The sequence below is a fragment of the Myiozetetes cayanensis genome, unplaced genomic scaffold (assembly GCF_022539395.1).
Source record: "Myiozetetes cayanensis isolate MyiCay16 unplaced genomic scaffold, myiCay2020 scf234, whole genome shotgun sequence".
Lineage (NCBI taxonomy): Eukaryota > Metazoa > Chordata > Aves > Passeriformes > Tyrannidae > Myiozetetes > Myiozetetes cayanensis.
Genome location: NW_026087450.1, coordinates 11,483 through 29,781, shown reverse-complemented (window position 1 = coordinate 29,781; position 18,299 = coordinate 11,483). Strand labels below are relative to the sequence as shown.

Below are 18,299 nucleotides of genomic sequence, written 5' to 3'. Positions count from 1 at the left end.
CTCCCAAAGCAGGGGACCCTCTAATTAGAGGGATCCTGCTACTAAAGAGGAAATCCCCCTCTTCCCCCTATTTCAGTGCCTGCGCTCCGCCCACTCCAGCCTGGCACGCGGTGGACACGCCCCTTTTGGGGCGGGGCACCAGAAGGCTCCGCCCACCCTTCATTTCCTATGGGTTGGGGTGGGAAAAGCCCTGCCCCTCACTATTTTTGGGGGCGTGGCGTGGAAATGACCCCACCCCCTCTGCGGCCCCCGCCCTCCCACGCAGGCAGCGCGTGGCCGGGGGGCGTCTCCCCCAAGCCCCGCCCCTTTTAGGGTGTGTTCCTTTAGGCCCCGCCCCTTTGTCCCCCCGGTCGCCCACCCCGGGACCCCCTCCTTTTCGGCCCATTCGCCCCAGCCCGGCCGCGCCATGAACCGCCTCGGGGCCCGCTGCTGCTGCTACTGGGGATACTGGGAGCACTGGGACCCCCGGCCGCGGGGCAGGACCCGGGCCTGGCCCCGAGCCCCACCCCACCGCCCGCCCCAACGCCACCAGGTGACGGCAATCCCCAGGACCCCCTCCCCGGGCAGCGGGACCCCCTCCCCGGGCACCGGGACCCCCTCCCGGGCACCGGGACCCCGGGTGGGGACACCCCGGGATGGGACAGGACCCCCGGGCACCGGGACCTCTCCCAGGCATCAGGACCCCCTCCCGGGCACTGGGACCCCCTCCCGGGCAGCTGGGACCCCGGGTGGGGACACCCTCGGGATGGGACGGGACCCTCCCGGGCACCGGGCCCCGGAACGGGACAGCGGATCCCCAGGGTGGGACATCCCCGGGATGGGACAGGACCCCACCCACCCCCGGGACACCGGGACCCCCTCCCAGGCACCGGGACCCCTCCCAGGCATCGGGACCCCTCCCCGGCACCGGGACACCCCGGGATGGGACGGGGCCTCCCCAGAACGTGGCATCCCCGCGATGGGATCGACACCCCTCCCCCCGGGACGGCCCTCCTACCGGGACAGGACCCCCCTGTCCAGGACCCCCCAAGTCCAGGACCGGGAGCTGGGACTCCCCCTCGGACCCCAAATCCCCCAAAGCTCCCCAAAACCAGGACCCCCTCCCCATAGCCCAGGGGAGAGTCCTGGGACACCCCCAAACTCAGGTTTCCACCCCTCCCCTCCCCCGTTTGGGCCCCCCGTGATCCCCCCGTGCCGTGTCCTCCCCCCAGGCCGGTGTTCCCGTGCGGGGGGGACCACCGAGGGAGTCAGGGTTCATCGCCAGCGAGGGCTTCCCGGCACTACCCCCGGCAGCAACTGCACCTGGACCATCACGGTACGGACCCCCTCGGGCCCCCAAAATACCCCTTTGGGTACCCAAAATACCCCTCGGGCACCCCAAATACCCCTGGTGTCCCCAAAATACCCCGGGCATCCCAAACACCCCCGGCAGCAACTGCACCTGGACCATCACGGTACGGACCCCCCTCAGGCACCCAAATACCCCTTTGGGTACCCAAAATACCCTGGTGTCCCCAAAATACCCCCGGGGCACCCCAAATACCCCCCCGGCAGCAACTGCACCTGGACCATCACGGTACGGACCCCCAGGCACCCAAAATACCCCCTGGTCACCCAAAATGCCCCCTGGGGCACCCAAAATACCCCCTGGGGCACCCCAAACACCCCCGGGGCATCCCAAACCCCCGGGGCATCCCAAACACCCACCCGGCAGCAACTGCACCTGGACCATCACGGTATGGACCCCTCCCTGGGCACCCAAAATACCCCCCCGGGCACCCAAAATACCCCCTGGGGCACCCCAAACACCCCCGGGGCACCCCAAATACCCCCCCGGCAGCAACTGCACCTGGACCATCACGGTACGGACCCCCTCGGGCACCCAAAATATCCTCGGGCACCCAAAATACCCCTGGGCACCCAAAATACCCCGGAAAACCCCAAACACCCCTCGGGCACCCAAAATACCCGGGGCACCCCAAAAACCCCCCGGCAGCAACTGCACCTGGACCATCACGGTACGGACCCCCCCTCGGGCACCCAAAATACCCCTTTGGGTACCCAAAATATCCCCCCGGGCACCCAAAATACCCCCTCGGGCATCCCAAACACACCCGGGCACCCCAAACCCCCGGGGCATCCCAAACACCCCCCCGGCAGCAACTGCACCTGGACCATCACGGTACGGACCCCCCCCGGGCACCCAAAATATCCCCTCGGGCACCCAAAATACCCCCTGGGCACCCCAAATACCCCCGGAAAACCCCAAACTCCCCCGGGGCATCCCAAACACCCCCGGCAGCAACTGCACCTGGACCATCACGGTACGGACCCCCTCAGGCACCCAAAATACCCCTCGGGCACCCAAAATATCCCCTGGTGTCCCCAAAATACCCCAGGGCACCCCAAACACCCCCGGCAGCAACTGCACCTGGACCATCACGGTACGGACCCCCCCCGGGCACCCAAAATACCCCTTTGGGTACCAAAATACCCCCTCGGGCACCCCAAATACCCCCCGGGCACCCAAAATACCCCCGGGACACTCAAAATACCCCCAGGGCACCCCAAACACCCCCCGGCAGCAACTGCACCTGGACCATCACGGTCACGGACCCCCCGGGCACCCTAAATACCCCTCAGGCACCCAAACTCCCCTAGGGCACCCCAAACACCCCGGGACACCAGCTGGTGACCCCAGACCCCATAACATCCCCCATGTCCCCGAGGGCCAACTGGTGAATCCCAGACCCCATAATGTTCCCCCATGTCCCCAATGGCCAGGGTGGTGACCCCCAGACCCCACAACATCCCCCCCCATGTCCCCAAGGGCCAACTGGTGACCCCCAGACCCCATAACGTCCCCAAGGGCCCAGGTGGTGACCCCCAAACCCCACAACACCCCCCCAGGTCCCCGAGGGCCAGGTGGCCCTGTAATGTCCCCAAGGTCCAACTGGTGACCCCCAGACCCCATAACATCCCCCCATGTCCCCAAGGCCCAGCTGGTGACCCCCAAACCCCACAACATCCCCCAGGTCCCCAAGGGCCAGGTGGTCACCCCCAGACCCCATAACATCCCCAAGGGCCAAGTGGTGACCCCCAGACCCCACAACATCCCCCCCAGGTCCCCAAGGACCAGCTGGTGACCCCAGACCCCATAACATCCCCCATGTCCCCAAGGTCCAACTGGTGACCCCCAAACCCCATAACACCCCCCCAGGTCCCTGAGGACCAGGTGGCCCTGTAACGTCCCCAAGGTCCAACTGGTGACCCCCAGACCCCACAACATCCCCCCCATGTCCCCAAGGGCCAGGTGGTGACCCCCAAACCCCATAACGTCCCCAAGGTCCAACTGGTGACCCCCAAACCCCACAACATCCCCCCCCATGTCCCCAAGGGCCAGGTGGTGACCCCCACACCCCATGACATCCCCCCCAGGTCCCCGAGGGCCAGGTGGTGACCCCCAGACCCCACAACATCCCCCCTGCTCCCCGCCAGGTCCCCAAGGGCCAGGTGGTGACCCCCAGACCCCATAATGTCCCCAAGGGCCAGCTGTTGACCCCCAGACCCCATAACACCCCCCCAGGTCCCCGAGGGCCAGGTGGTGACCCCCAGACCCCATAACGTCCCCAAGGGCCCGGGTGGTGACCCCCAGACCCCCTGGTGTCCCCCCAGGTCCCCGAGGGCCAGGTGGTGACCCCCAAACCCCACAACGTCCCCAAGGGCCAAGTGGTGACCCGCAGACCCCCCGGTGTCCCCCCAGGTCCCCGAGGGCCAGGTGGCCCTGTAATGTCCCCAAGGTCCAACTGGTGACACCCAGACCCTGTAATGTCCCCAAAGGCCCAGCTGGTGACCCCCAAACCCCACAACATCCCCCTCCATGTCCCCAAGGGACAGGTGGTGACACCCAGACCCTACAATGCCCCCCCATGTCCCCCCGTGTCCCCAAGGGCCAGCTGGTGACCCCCAGACCCCATAACGTCCCCAAGGGCCAGGTGGTGACACCCAGACCCCACAACATCCCCCCCCATGTCCCCAAGAGCCAGGTGGTGACCCCCAGACCCCACAACATCCCCCCCCATGTCCCCAAGGGCCCAACTGGTGACACCCTCACCCCCCAGTGTCTCCCAGGTCCCTGAGGGCTGGGTGGTGACACCCAGACCCCATAATGTCCCCCCATGTCCCCCCATGTCCCCAAGGGCTCAGGTGGTGACCCCCAGACCCCCTGGTGTCCCCCTGGGTCCCCGAGGGCCCGGGTGGTCACACCCAAACCCCACAACATCCCCCCCCATGTCCCCAAGGCCCAGGTGGTGACACCCAGACCCCATAACGTCCCCAAAGAGGAGGTCCCCAAGGTCACCTCCAGCTGGTGACCCCCAGACCCCATAACATCCCCCCCCCCAGGTCCCCGACGGCCAGGTGACCCTGTAATGTCCCCAAGGTCCAGCTGGTGACACCCAGACCCTGTAATGTCCCCAAGGGCCCGGGTGGTGACCCCCAGACCCCGTAACATCCCCCCATGTCCCTAAGAGCCAGGTGGTGACCCCCAGACCCCCTGGTGTCCCCCCAGGTCCCCGAGGGCCAGGTGGCCCTGTAATGTCCCCAAGGTCCAACTGGTGACCCCCAGACCCCATAACATCCCCCCCAGGTCCCTGAGGGCCAACTGGTGACACCCAGACCCCATAACGTCCCCCCATGTCCCCAAGGGCCAGGTGGTGACCCCCAGACCCCATAACGTCCCCAAGGGCCCGGGTGGTGACCCCCAGACCCCCCGGTGTCCCCCATGTTCCCCAGGGCCAGGTGGTGACCCCCAGACCCCATAACATCCCCCCATGTCCCCAAGGGCCCAGCTGGTGACCCCCAAACCCCACAACATCCCCCCATCCTCAGGTCCCCAAGGGCCAGGTGGTGACCCCCAAACCCCACAACACCCCCCCCAGGTCCGCAAGGGCCAGGTGGTGACCCCCAGACCCCACAACATCCCCCAGGTCCCCAAGGGCCCAGCTGGTGATCCCCAAACCCCACAGCATCCCCCAGGTCCCCGAGGGCCAGGTGGTGACCCCCAGACCCTGTAATGTCCCCCCCATATCTCCCCATGTCCCCAAGGGCTCGGGTGGTCACCCCCAGACCCCATAACATCCCCAAGGTCCAACTGGTGACCCCCAAACCCCACAACATCCCCCATCCCCAGGTCCCCGAGGGCCAGGTGGCCCTGTAATGTCCCCAAGGCTCAGCTGGTGACCCCCAGACCCCACAACACCCCCCCATGTCCCCAAGGGCCCGGGTGGTGACCCCCAGACCCCACAACATCCCCCCCATGTCCCCAAGGCCCAGGTGGTGACACCCAGACCCCATAACGTCCCCAAGGAGTAGGTCCCCAAGGTCACCTCCAGCTGGTGACCCCCAGACCCCACAACATCCCCCCCAGGTCCCCGAGGGCCAGGTGGCCCTGTAATGTCCCCAAGGTCCAGCTGGTGACACCCAGACCCTACAATGTCCCCAAGGCCCAGGGGGTGACACCCAGACCCCATAACACCCCCCCATGTCCCCAAGGGCCAGCTGGTGACCCCCAGACCCCACAACATCCCCCCCATGTCCCCAAGGGCCAGGTGGTGACCCCCACACCCCATAACATCCTCAAGGTCCAACTGGTGACCCCCAGACCCCATAACATCCCCCCCAGGTCCCCGAGGGCCAGGTGGTGATACCCCCACCCCATAACGTCCCCCATGTCCCCCATGTCCCCAAGGCCCAGCTGGTGACACCCCAAACCCCTAACACCCCCATGTCCCCAAGGGCTTAGGTGGTCACCCCAGACCCCATAGCGTCCCGAGGGCCCAGTTGGTGACCCCTAGACCCCTGGTGTCCCCCATGTCCCCAAGGGCCCAGCTGGTGACACCCAGACCCCACAATGTCCCCCCATGTCCCCAAGGGCCAGCTGGTGACCCCCAGACCCCCTGGTGTCCCCCCAGGTCCCCGAGGGCCAGGTGGCCCTGTAATGTCCCCAAGGGTCAGGTGGTGACCCCCAGACCCCCCGGTGTCCCCCCAGGTCCCCGAGGGCCAGGTGGTGACCCCCAAACCCCATAACATCCCCCAGGTCCCCGAGGGCCAGGTGGTGACCCCAGACCCCATAACATCCCCCCAGGTCCCTGAGGTCCAACTGGTGACCCCCAGACCCCATAACGTCCCCAAGGTCCAACTGAGTGACCCTCAAACCCACAGCACCCCCAGGTCCCCGAGGGCCAGGTGGTGACCCCCAGACCCCACAACACCCCCCCAGGTCCCCGAGGGCCAGGTGGTGACCCCCAGACCCCATAACGTCCCCAAGGGCCCAGCTGGTGACCCCCAAACCCCGTAATGTCCCCAAGGGCCAGCTGTTGACCCCCAGACCCCCTGGTGCCCCCAGGTCCCCGAGGCCAGGTGGCCCTGTAATGTCCCCAAGGGCCCGGGTGGTGACCCCCAGACCCCACAACATCCCCCAGGTCCCCGAGGGCCAGGTGGTGACCCCCAGACCCCATAGCACCCCCATGTCCCCAAGAGCCAGGTGGTGACCCCAGACCCCCTGGTGCCCCCAGGTCCCCAAGGTCCAACTGGTGACACCCAGACCCCACAATGTCCCCCATGTCCCCAAGGGCCAGGTGGTGACCCCCAAACCCCACAGCACCCCCCAGGTCCCCAAGGGCCAGGTGGTGACACCCAGACCCCATGACATCCCCCCATGTCCCCAAGGGCCAGGTGGTGACCCCCAGACCCATAGCGTCCCCCATGTCCCCAAGGGCCAGCTGGTCACACCCAGACCCTGTAATGTCCCCAAGGGCCAGGTGGTGACCCCCAGACCCCACAACGTCCCCCCATGTCCCCAAGGGCCAGCTGGTCACACCCAGACCCTGTAATGTCCCCAAGGGCCAGGTGGTGACCCCCAGACCCCACAACATCCCCACGTGTCCCCAAGGGCCAGGTGGTGACCCCCAAACCCCACAACACCCCCAGGTCCCCAAGGTCCAACTGGTGACCCCAACACCCACTAACACCCCTCAGGTCCCCAAGGGCCAGGTGGTCACACCCTCATCCCCAGTGTCCCACCCAGACCCACAATGTCCCCCATGTCCCCAAGGCCCAGCTGGTGACCCCCAGACCCCACAACACCCCCAGGTCCCCAAGGACCCAGCTGGTGACCCCCAGACCCTACAACATCCCCCCATGTCCCCAAGGTCCAACTGGTGACCCCCAGACCCCATAACATCCCCCAGGTCCCTGAGGGCCAGCTGGTGACACCCTCACCCCCAGTGTCCCACCCAGACCCCATAACATCCCCCATGTCCCCGAGGGCCAGCTGGTGACCCCAGACCCTATAACATCCCCCAGGTCCCCCATGTCCCCAAGGGCCAGCTGGTGACCCCCAAACCCACAACACCCCCCCAGGTCCCCAAGGGCCAGCTGGTGACACCCAGACCCCATAATGTCCCCTCATGTCCCCCCATGTCCCCAAGGGCTCAGCTGGTGACCCCCAGACCCCATAACATCCCCCAGGTCCCCGAGGGCCAGGTGGTGACCCCCAGACCCCACAACATTCCCCCATGTCCCCAAGGGCCAGCTGGTCACCCCCAGACCCCCCGGTGCCCCCTCAGGTCCCCGAGGGCCAGCTGGTGACCCCCAGACCCCCTGGTGTCCCCCCAGGTCCCCAAGGGCCCAGGTGGTCACCCCCACACCCCATAACACCTCCTCAGGTCCCCGAGGGCCAGGTGGCCCTGTAATGTCCCCAAGGTCCAACTGGTGACCCCCAGACCCCTGGTGTCCCCCAGGTCCCCAAGGCCCAGCTGGTGACCCCCAAACCCCACAACATCCCCCCCCATGTCTCCCCATGTCCCCAAGGGCTCGGGTGGTCACCCCCAGACCCCATAACATCCCCAAGGTCCAGCTGGTCACCCCCAGACCCCCCGGTGTCCCCCCAGGTCCCTGAGGGCCAGGTGGCCCTGTAATGTCCCCAAGGTCCAGCTGGTGACCCCCACCCCACAACGTCCCCCAGGTCCCTCAGGGCCAGCTGGTGAACCCCAAACCCCATAACACCCCCTCAGGTCCCCGAGGGCCAGGTGGTGACCCCCAGACCCCCCGGTGTCCCCCCCAGGTCCCCGAGGGCCAGGTGGCCACCCTGTCCTTCCGCGTCTTCGACCTGGAGCCGGACCCTCTGTGCCGCTTCGACTCCCTCTCGGTGTTCGGGGGGCACGGCCCGGGGGCGCCGCTCCTGGGGCGTTTCTGCGGCACCTTCCGCCCGGGGGCTCTGCGGGCCCCCCAAAACCGCCTCAGGCTGCGCATGGAGAGCGACGGCGGCACGGCGGCAGGGGCTTCCTGGCCTGGTTCAGCGCCCGGCAGCCCCCGCCAGCGGTGAGAGAGACCCCCCCCTCAAATACGGGGGAGATGGTTTGTTGGGGGGCACCCAAAAAATACCTGGGAGACCCCCTCTTCAAATACGGGGGAGATGGTTTGTTGGGGAGCACCCAAACCCTTAGAGAGACCCCCTCCTCAAATGCGGGGGTGATGGTTTGTAGGGTGCCCCCCAAAAAACCTGGGAGACCCCCTCCTTAAATATGGGGGTGATGGTTTTGTAGGGTGCCCCCCAAAAACCTTAGAGACCCCCTCCTCAAATATGGGGGAGATGGTTTGTTGGGGCGCCCCCAAAAACCTTAGAGAGACCCCCTCTTCAAATACGGGGGTGATGGTTTGTTGGGGCACCCAAAAATACCTGAGAGACCCCCTCCTTAAATACGGGGGTGATGGTTTGTTGGGGGGCCCCCCAAAAAATCCTGGGAGACCCCCTCTTCAAATATGGGGGTGATGGTTTGTTGGGGCGCCCCAAAAATCCTGAGAGACCCTCTCCTCAATTATGGGGGTGATGGTTTGTTGGGGCGCCCCCCAAAAATCCTGGGAGACCCCCTCCTCAAATACGGGGGAGATGGTTTTTTGGGGGGCCCCCAAAAAATCCTGGGAGATCCCCTCTTCAAATACGGGGGAGATTTTTTTGGGGGCACCCCCCAAAAAACCTGGGAGACCCCCTCCTCAAATATGGGGGAGATGATTTTGTTGGGGTGCCCCCCAAAAAACCTGAGAGACCCCCTTTAAATACGGGGGAGATGATTTTTTGGGGTGCCCCCCAAAAAATCCTGAGAGACCCCCTCTTCAAATATGGGGGAGATGGTTTTGTAGGGTGACCCCCAAAAACCTTAGAGAGACCCCCTCTTCAAATACGGGGGTGATGGTTTGTTGGGGGCCCCAAAAAAATCCTGGGAGACCCCCTCCTCAAATACGGGGGTGATGGTTTGTTGGGGCGCCCCCCAAAAACCTTAGAGACCCCCTCCTCAAATACGGGGGAGATGGTTTTTTGGGGACCCCCAAAAACCTTAGAGAGACCCCCTCCTCAAATACGGGGGTGATGGTTTTTTGGGGCACCCCCCAAAAAACCTGGGAGACCCCCTCCTCAAATATGGGGGTGATGCCTTTTTGGGGGACCCCCAAAAACCTTAGAGACCCCCTCCTCAATTATGGGGGTGATGGTTTGTTGGGGCACCCCCCAAAAAACCTGGGAGACCCCCTCCTCAAATACGGGGGAGATGATTTTTTGGGGCCCCCCAAAAACCTTAGAGAGACCCCCCCTTAAATATGGGGGAGATGGTTTGTTGGGGCGCCCCCCAAAAACCTTAGAGAGACCCCCTCCTCAAATACGGGGGTGATGATTTTTTGGGGCACCCCCCAAAAACCTTAGAGACCCCCTCCTTAAATATGGGGGAGATGATTTTTTGGCGCCCCCCAAAAACCTTAGAGAGACCCCCTCCTCAAATACGGGGGAGATGGTTTTTTGGGGACCCCAAAAAATCCTGGGAGACCCCCACCCCCCTTAAATATGGGGGTGATGCTTTGTTGGGGCGCCCCCCAAAAAACTGGGGAGACCCCCTCCTCAATTACGGGGGAGATGATTTTTGGGGCGCCCCCCAAAAAATCCTGGGAGACCCCCACCCCCCTTTAAATACGGGGGTGATGATTTTTTGGGGCACCCCCCCAAAATACCTGGGAGACCCCCACCCCCCTTTAAATATGGGGGAGATGATTTTGGGGCCTCCAAAAAATTGGGGAGGGGGTGGGTGAGACTGCCGCCCGGTGGAGAGCAGGGACAATCCCAAAAGGTGGGGGTGACCCCCAAAATCAACCCCAAAAAAAAAAATCCTAAAGGTTTACAGAAACCCCCTGGAGTTTCACGGAGACCCCAAATCCTATAGGACCCCCCTCAAAATCACTCCCCTGAGCGGAGCTGCCAAAAATACACAGAGACCCCCAAAAACACCCAATCTTCATGGGAGCCTCGTGGAGACCCCAAAATTCATGGAACTCCCCCAAAAAAAAAAACCCTAAAGGTTTATAGGAAACCCCACCCTGGAGTTACACAGAGACCCCAAATCCTATAGGGAGACCCCCCCCTCAAAATCCCTCCCCCTCCTCACCACGGAGCTGCAAAAATACCCCCAAACACACCCAAACCTCCATGGGAGCCTCGTAGAACCCCAAAATTCATGAGCTCCTTCCCCCCCAAAAAAAAAACCTAAAGGTTTGAGAGAAACCCCCCGGAGTTACACGGAGACCCCAAATCCTATAGGGGACCCCCCTCAAAATCACTCCCCCTGAACGGAGCTGCCAAAAATACCCCAAAAACACCCAAATCTTCATGGGAGCCTCGTGGAGACCCCAAAATTCATGGAGCTCCCCCAAAAAAAACCCTAAAGGTTTATAGGAAACTCCACCCTGGAGTTACATGGAGACCCCAAATCCTATAGAGACACCCCCTCAAAATCCCTCCCCCCCACCACGGAGCTGTGAAAAGAAAAGGAAAAGTGTGAGGAAAAATAAAAAAGGGGGAAGAGGAGGGGGGGAAATTTGGAACTGAGAATGGAAAAGGAGGGGAAAATGGGGGGAGTGCGAGGAGAAAAGGGGAAAGAATGGGGGGGAAAGGGTGAGGGGGATAAAGGAAAAAAAGAAAAGGCTGAGGGAAAAAAAAGGAGGGAAAAGCTGAGGGGATAAAGAGGGAAAATAAGGGGGAAAAACTGAGGGGAGAAGGCAGGAAAAGTGTGAGGGGGGAAAGGAAAAATAGAGGGAAAACTGTGAGGGGGAAAATCTGTGAGGAAAAGTAGAGGAGGAAAAACTGAAAGTGGGGGAAAAGTGTGGGAGGGGAAATGAGGGGGAAAATGAGGAGGAAAAGAGAAAATGAGGGGGAAAAATAAGATGGGAAATGAGGGAGGAAAATGAGGGGAAAGAGGAAAATGAGGGGGGAAAATGAGGGGAGAAAAATGAGGGGAGAAAATGAGGAGGGAAAGGGAAAAATGAGGGGAAAAATGAGGAAGAGAGAGAGAGGAAAATAGAGGGGAAAATGAGGAAAATGAGGGGGAAAATGAGGGGGGAAAATGAGAGGAAAGAGGAAGGAGGAAAATGAGGGGAGAAAAATGAAGGAAAAGGAGGAGGGAAAAATGAGGGGGAAAATGAGGGGGGAAAATGAGGGGAGAAGGGGAGAATGAGAGGGGAAAAGGAAAATGAGGGGAAAAGAGGGGAAAAATGAGGGGAAAATGAGGGGAAAATGAGGGAAAATGAGGGGAAAATGAGAGGGGAAAATGAGGAGGGAAAATGAGGGGAAAAATGAGGGGGAAAATGGGAAAATGAGGGGAAAATGAGGGGGAAAATGAGGGGGGAAAATGAGGGGGAAAGGGAAAATGAGGGGGAAAATGAGGGGGAAAATGAGGGGGAAAATGAGGGGGAAAATGGGGAAAATGAGGGGAAAAATGAGGGGAAAAATGAGGGGGAAAAATGAGGGGGAAATGGGGAGAATGAGGGGGAAAATGAGGGAGAGAATGAAGGGGAAAATGAGGGGGAAAATGAGGGAAAATGAGGGGGAAAGGGGGAAAATCTGTGAGGGGGAAAATGAGGGGGAAAATCTGTGAGGGGAAAGGAAAATGAGGGGGAAAAGGAGGGGAAAATGAGGGAACCTGAGAGGAAAAGAGGGGGAAAACTGAGGAAGAGGTTGAAAGAGGAAAAGAGTGAGGGGGATGTGGCAGGAAAATGTGAAGAGAAACGTGGCCCAAATGGAGGGGAAAAGGGAAGGGAGGGAAAAAAACCGCCGGGGGAGAGCAGAGCCAACCGCAAATCCTCATGGACAACCCCAAATCCCCCTCAAAAAACCCCCAAAATCCACACAGGGACCCCCTCCCCAACCCAGCCCAACCCTTTTGCAGGGCCCCCAGGACAGCGGCGCTCAGGGCTCAAAATAAGCCCCATTTTTTTCGGGAGTCCTGGCACTATTTTGATGGTGAGTACGACCCCCCCCCAAAAAAAAACCCCAAAACTTTACAAAAAACATTCTTGGGGGGGGGTCTTGCACCCCAAAAATCCATCCCCCTCTCCCCCAATTTCCCCCTCCAAGACCTCATTTATTTTTTTTTTGGGGGGGGGTCTCAGGGACAGAGGAGTTGCCGGCGGTGCAGGAAATTTGGGGAGGGGGTCCCAGGGTGTTTTTACCCCCAAAATGTGACCCCACCCCACCCCCTTCTCTTCTCCTAGAGCACCAATTTTGTGGGGGGCGGCTGGAGAAGCCCCAGGGGAGCCTGAACACCCCGAATTGGCCCGAGGAGAATTATCCCCCCGGCATCAGCTGCTCCTGGCACATCGTGGGACCCCCCGACAAGGTTTGGGGGGTCCTGGGGGGTTGGGGGGGTTCATAAAAGTGGGGGGTTTATTTTTGGGGGGGTCAGGAGGGGTTTGAGGGGGCTCAGGAGGGGGTTTTGGGGGAGACCCAAGGAGGTTTGGGGGTCCTGGGGGTTGGGGGGTTCATAAAGAGGGGTTTTTATTTTTGGGGGGTCAGGGGTGGTTTGGGGGGTCAGGAGGGGTTTGGGGGGTCAGGAGGGGTTTTTGGGGGGGCTCAGGAGGGGTTTTGGGGAGACACCAGGAGGTTTGGGGTCCTGGGGAGTTGGAGGGGATTCATAAAAGTGGGGGTTTTATTTTTTGGGGGGTCAGGGGGTGGTTTGGGGGGTCAGGAGGGGTTTGGGGGGTCAGGAGGGGTTTGGGGGGGTCAGGAGGGGTTTTGGGGAGACCCCAGGAGGTTTGGGGGTCCTGGGGTTGGGGGATTCATAAAAGTGGGGGTTTTATTTTTTGGGGGGGTCAGGGGTGGTTTTGGGGAGACACCCAGGAGGTTTGGGGGGTCCTGGGGGTTGGGGGGATTCAGAAGGTTGGGGGTTTATTTTTGGGGGTCAGGGGGTGGTTTGGGAGGTCAGGGGTGGTTTGAGGGGGTTAGGAGGGGTTTGAGGGGGGTCAGGAGGGGTTGGGAGGTCAGGAGGGGTTTGGGGGAGACCCGAGGAGGTTTGGGGGGTCCTGGGGGTTGGGGGGATTCAGAAAGGTGGGGTTTTTATTTTTGGGGGTCAGGGGTGGTTTGAGGGGTCAGGAGGGGATTTTGGGGGTCAGGAGGGGGTTTGGGGAGACACCAGGGAGGGTGGGGGTGAGGGGGTTCATAAAGTGGCATTTTTATTTTTGAGGGGGGTCAGGAGGGGTTTTGGGGAGACCCAAGGAGGTTTGAGGGGGTCCTGGGGTTGGGGGATTCATAAAGTGGGGTTTTATTTTGGGGTGGGGGTCAGGAGGGTTTGCAGGTGTCGGTCCTGGGGGGGCGGGGGAGGAGGGAATCCGAGGGGATTTGAGTGGGACAGGGAGGTTTTTTTTTTTGGGGGGTCAGAAATCATTTGAGGGCCGGGAGTGGTTAAGAAAGACCGGATTGACGCGGGGAGGAGAATTTTGGGAGTTCTCAGGAGGGTTATTGATGGGAGGGGGTTCAGAGGGGTGGGGTGAGCGCTGAGCCTGATTTTTGGGGGTCTGTGGCCTCTAACCCCCAAAAGGTGGTGGAGCTGCGGTTCGGGAAGTTCGACGTGGAGCCCGACCCCCACTGCCGCTACGACTACGTGGCCGTCTTCGAGGGGGGGGCTCGGGACGACGCGCGGCGCCTCGGGAGGTTCTGCGGGAGGAGACCCCCGGGTGAGCCCCTCCCCCTCCTCCCCCCTCCCCAGAGCTCGGCCGAGCCCCCGAACCTCCCCAGCCACCCCCAAACCTTCCCGGATCACCCAAACCCCCCACCCTGAACGCCCCCACCCATCCCCCAAACAAGCCTGACCCCCAACCAGCCTGACCCCCACCCCGCCCCCACCACCCCGTGATCCCCCCTCTGTGACCACCCCCAACCCTCCTTGGACCCCACTCAGGACCCTCCCAACACCCCCCAGCCCAAATTCCTCCTGATCCCTCAAACCATCCTGACCCCACCCCCAACTCAACTTCCACCCTCCTGACCCCCTCCCCTCCCCTTTTACCCTCCCAACCTCCCCAAACCCACCCAGGACCCCAAAACCCCCTTCCGACCCTCCCCGCCCCCACCCAAATTCCTCCTGATCCCTCCAAACCATCCTTGCCCCCCTCCTCAACTTCCACCTCCTGATCCCCTCCCCTCCCCTTTTACCCTCCCAACCTCCCCAAACCCACCCAGGACCCCCAAAACCCCCTTCCGACCCTCCCCCCAAATTCCTCCTGATCCCTCCAAACCATCCTGACCCCCACCTCAACTTCCACCCCTCTGACCCCCTCTCCCCCTCCCCTTTACCCTCCCCACCTCCCCAAACCACCGGGACCCCCAAATTCCTCCTGATCCTCCAAACCATCCTGACCCCCTCCCCAAACCCCTCCCCAAAACCTCCCTTTTACCCTCCCAACCTCCCCAAACCCACCCGAGACCCCCTACAGCCCCCAAAACCCCCTCCTCACCCTCCCACCCCCAAATTCCTCCTGATCCCTCCAAACCATCCTGACCCCCCAAACCCAAACCCAAACCCAAACCCTCCTTTTACCCTCTCAACCTCCCCAAACCCACCCGGGACCCCCACACCCCCCAAAACTCCCTCCCCCTCCCCACCCCCAAATTCCTCCTGATCCCTCCAAACCATCCTGACCCCCTCCCCAAACCCAAACCCAAACCCAAACCCAAACCCTCCCCTTTACTTTCCCAACCTTCCCAAACCCACCCGGGACCCCCAAAACCCCTCCCACCCCCCAAAACCCCCTTCCGACCCTCCCCACCCTTCCCACCCAAATTCCTCCTGATCCCTCCAAACCATCCTATCCCCCCCACCCCCTCAACTCCCACCCTCCTGAACCCCTCTCCCCCTCCCCAGACCCAAACCCTCCCCTTTACCCTCCCAACCTCCCCAAACCCACCCGGGAACCCCCAAAACCCCCCTTCCGACCCTCCCACCCCCCACCCCAAATTCCTCCTGATCCCTCCAAACCATCCTGACCCCCAAACCCAAACCCAAACCCAAATCCTCCTTTTACCCTCCCAACCTCCCCAAACCCCACCAGGACCCCCAAAACCCCCTTCCCACCCTCCCACCCCCAAATTCCTCCTGATCCTCCAAACCATCCTGACCCCCCTCAACTTCCACCCCTCCTGACCCCCTCCCCAAACCCAAACCCAAACCCTCCCCTTTTACCCTCCCAACCTCCCCAAACCCACCCGGGACCCCCAAAACCCCCCCACACCCCTCCCACCCACACCCCCACCCTGAACTCCCCCAAACCGCCTCCCAACCACCTGAACCCCCTCCCACCCTTCCCAACCCCCTCTCCCCAAATCGCAGCCCCATCGTCTCCTCCACGCCGGAGCTGCTGGTGCAGTTCGTGTCCGACCTGAGCGTCACCGCCGACGGCTTCTCCGCCTCCTACACCCCTGCGGGACCCTGGGAGCCCCGAGACCCCCAGCCCCGGGAAAACCCCGGGAGTGTTGGCAAGGAGAGCCGCCCCAGCCCCCAAAGCGGAGTTTCCCCCGCGACCCCTCCCCGTGGGGACCCCTGTCCCCAGCGGTGCCGGCGAGCCGGGACCCTCCAGAGCAACTTTTGCAGCAGCGATTTTGGTGAGAAACCCCCCTCACCCCGGGAATTGGGGTGGGGACACCCTGAAAGGGGAAGAAACCCTCTAAAATTGAGGGAAACGCCCCAAAAAATGGGGTTATGGGGGGAGGGGGAGGTGAGACTCCTAAAAGAAGGGGTGGGGTGGGTGGGGAGACCCCAAAATGGGGTTGGGGGGTGGGAATGTGGTGACCCCCAAAATTGAAGGATGAGGGTGGGTGGGAGACCCCAAAATGGGGGAGAAAATCCTCTAAAATTGAGGAAACGCCCCCAAAAATGGGGTTATGGGTGGGGAGGGGGAGGTGAGAGCCCTAAAGAAGGGGGTGGGGATGGGTGGGAGACCCCAAAATGAGGGGGAGGGTGGAATGGTGGTGACCCCCAAAAATTGAAGGATGAGGGTGGGTGGGAGACCCCCAAAATGGGGGGAAGAAACCCTTTAAAATTGAGGGAAACTCGCCCAAAAATGGGGTTATGGGTGGGGGAGGGGGAGGTGAGAGCCCTAAAAGAAGGGGGTGGGGGTGGGGTGGGAGACCCCAAAATGGGGGATGGGGAGAATGGTGGTGACCCCCAAAAATTGAAGGATGAGGTGGGTGGAGACCCCAAAATGGGGAGTGGGAATGGTGGTGAAACCCCCCAAAAATGGGGTTATGGGGGAGGAGGAGCTGAGGACCCCTAAAAGAAGGGGGTGGGGGTGGATGGGAGACCCCAAAATGAGGGGGTGGGGGGGTGGAATGGTGGTGCAACCCCCAAAAATGGGGTTATGGGGGAGGGGAGGTGAGGACCCCTAAAAGGAGGGGGTGAGGGTGGGTGGGGAGACCCCAAAATGGGGGTGGGGGTGGGAATGGTGGTGAAACCCCAAAAAATTGAAGGATGAGGGTGGGTGGGAGACCCCAAAATGGGGAGTGGGGATGGTGATGACCCCCAAAATTGGAGGATGAGGGGGTGGGAGACCCCAAAATGGGGGGATGGTGAGGAACCCCAAAAAATTGAGGGATGAGGGTGGGTGGGAGACCCCAAAATGGGGGTGGGAATGGTGGTGAAACCCCCCAAAAATGGGGTTATGGGGGGAGGGGGAGCTGAGGAGCCCTAAAAGAAGGGGGTGGGGGTGGGTGGGAGACCCCAAAATGAGGGGGTGGGGGGTGGGAAGGACCCCCACCCCAAAAAAAAAATTGAGGGATGAGGGTGAGTGGGAGACCCCAAAATGGGGGGGATGGTGGTGAAACCCCCCAAAAAAAATTGAAGGATGAGGGTGGGTGGGAGACCCCCAAAATGGGGGAGGGGGTGGGAATGGTAGTGACCCCCCTAAAAATCGAAAGATGAGGGTGAGGACCCCCCCCAAAATGTGGTTATGGGGTGGGTGTGGCTGCACCTCCCCCCCCCCAAAATCTACCAGTTGGAAATTGGGGGGGGGTTGATTTTGACAATTTGGGGGGCCTGACCTCCCCCTCCCCCCTCAGTGGTGACCGGGACGGTGAAATCGCTGTCGAGGGGACCCCCCCAGGAGCCGGGCTGGGCCGTGGTGTCCCTGCTGAGCATCCCCAAGGTCGGGGGGCTGGGGGTCCCCACCCCACCCAAGGGGGCCACGCTGCGCCTGCAGCTGCCCTGCCGCCTCTGTCCCGCCCTCAAGAAAGGTGGGTGCCCTCTGGGGGGGCTTGGGTGGGGTCTTTATGCCCCCTCCAAACCCCTGACATCCTCCTCTCAATCCCCCCTCCCCAAAAAAATTCTCTTCCAGGCTCCAGCTACGTCCTGATGGGGCGGCTGGGGGGGGACGGGGGGGCCCTGCTGCCCCCCGACTCCTTCGTGGTGCCCTACCGGCCACAGCAGCAGCAGCAGGTGCTAAACAACCTCAGCAAGAGGCCGTGTCGGGGGAGCCCCTGAGAGAACCCCCAAAACTCCCCAAAATTGGGAGCACCCCCCAATCACAGATATGCAAATAAAGGGTGCAGAGATGGAGAGTGTGAGTGATGAGGAGGGGACACACAGATGGACCCCCCACCCATCATAGGGAGCCCCGCGTCGTGTCCCCCCATTTTAAATCCCCTTTTTAAATCGACGCGGCTCCTTTAAGAGAAAGCAGGGGGCGTGGTTTATAGGAGGGGGCGTGGCCTTCTCCTGATTGGCTGCCGTGGGGTTCCTCCTCCTCCTCGCGGCTTGTCAATCATCGCGCCCGCCAGCTGTGATTGGTGAATCTGCTGTGCCCCGCCCCTCCATGCCGACTTTTATTTACTCTAAACCGGATTGGTTGATGCCGTGTCAATCACGCTCCTTAGCCCCGCCTTCTCGAACGCCATTGGCTGACTCCCTACAAACAGCCGGGTGGAGGCGTTGCCT

The 18,299-nt window shown here is 62.0% G+C and overlaps 1 protein-coding gene across 1 annotated transcript; it reads left to right on the top strand.

Annotated features, from left to right (window-relative positions):
- Window positions 1-406: 406 nt before the first annotated feature.
- Window positions 407-17,846, top strand: LOC126642601 (procollagen C-endopeptidase enhancer 1-like). The gene is made up of 10 exons (XM_050320351.1): window positions 407-532; window positions 1,212-1,315; window positions 7,678-7,750; window positions 8,126-8,382; window positions 12,267-12,340; window positions 12,592-12,716; window positions 13,914-14,026; window positions 15,702-15,847; window positions 17,426-17,599; window positions 17,701-17,846. The coding sequence occupies exons 1-10, from the start codon at window positions 407-409 to the stop codon at window positions 17,844-17,846; spliced, it is 1,338 nt and encodes a 445-aa protein (XP_050176308.1).
- Window positions 17,847-18,299: the final 453 nt, after the last annotated feature.

What these genes read in the sequence shown, in the direction of transcription:
- LOC126642601 (XM_050320351.1), top strand. Translation starts at nt 407, where the DNA reads ATGAACCGCCTCGGGGCCCGCTGCTGCTGCTACTGGGGATACTGGGAG. An exon ending in CCCGAGGGCCAGGTGGCCCT is followed by an intron (nt 7,751 to 8,125) that starts GTAATGTCCCCA and finishes TGTCCCCCCCAG; the next exon opens with GTCCCCGAGGGCCAGGTGGC. An exon ending in GGAAAACCCCGGGAGTGTTG is followed by an intron (nt 15,848 to 17,425) that starts GCAAGGAGAGCC and finishes CTCCCCCCTCAG; the next exon opens with TGGTGACCGGGACGGTGAAA.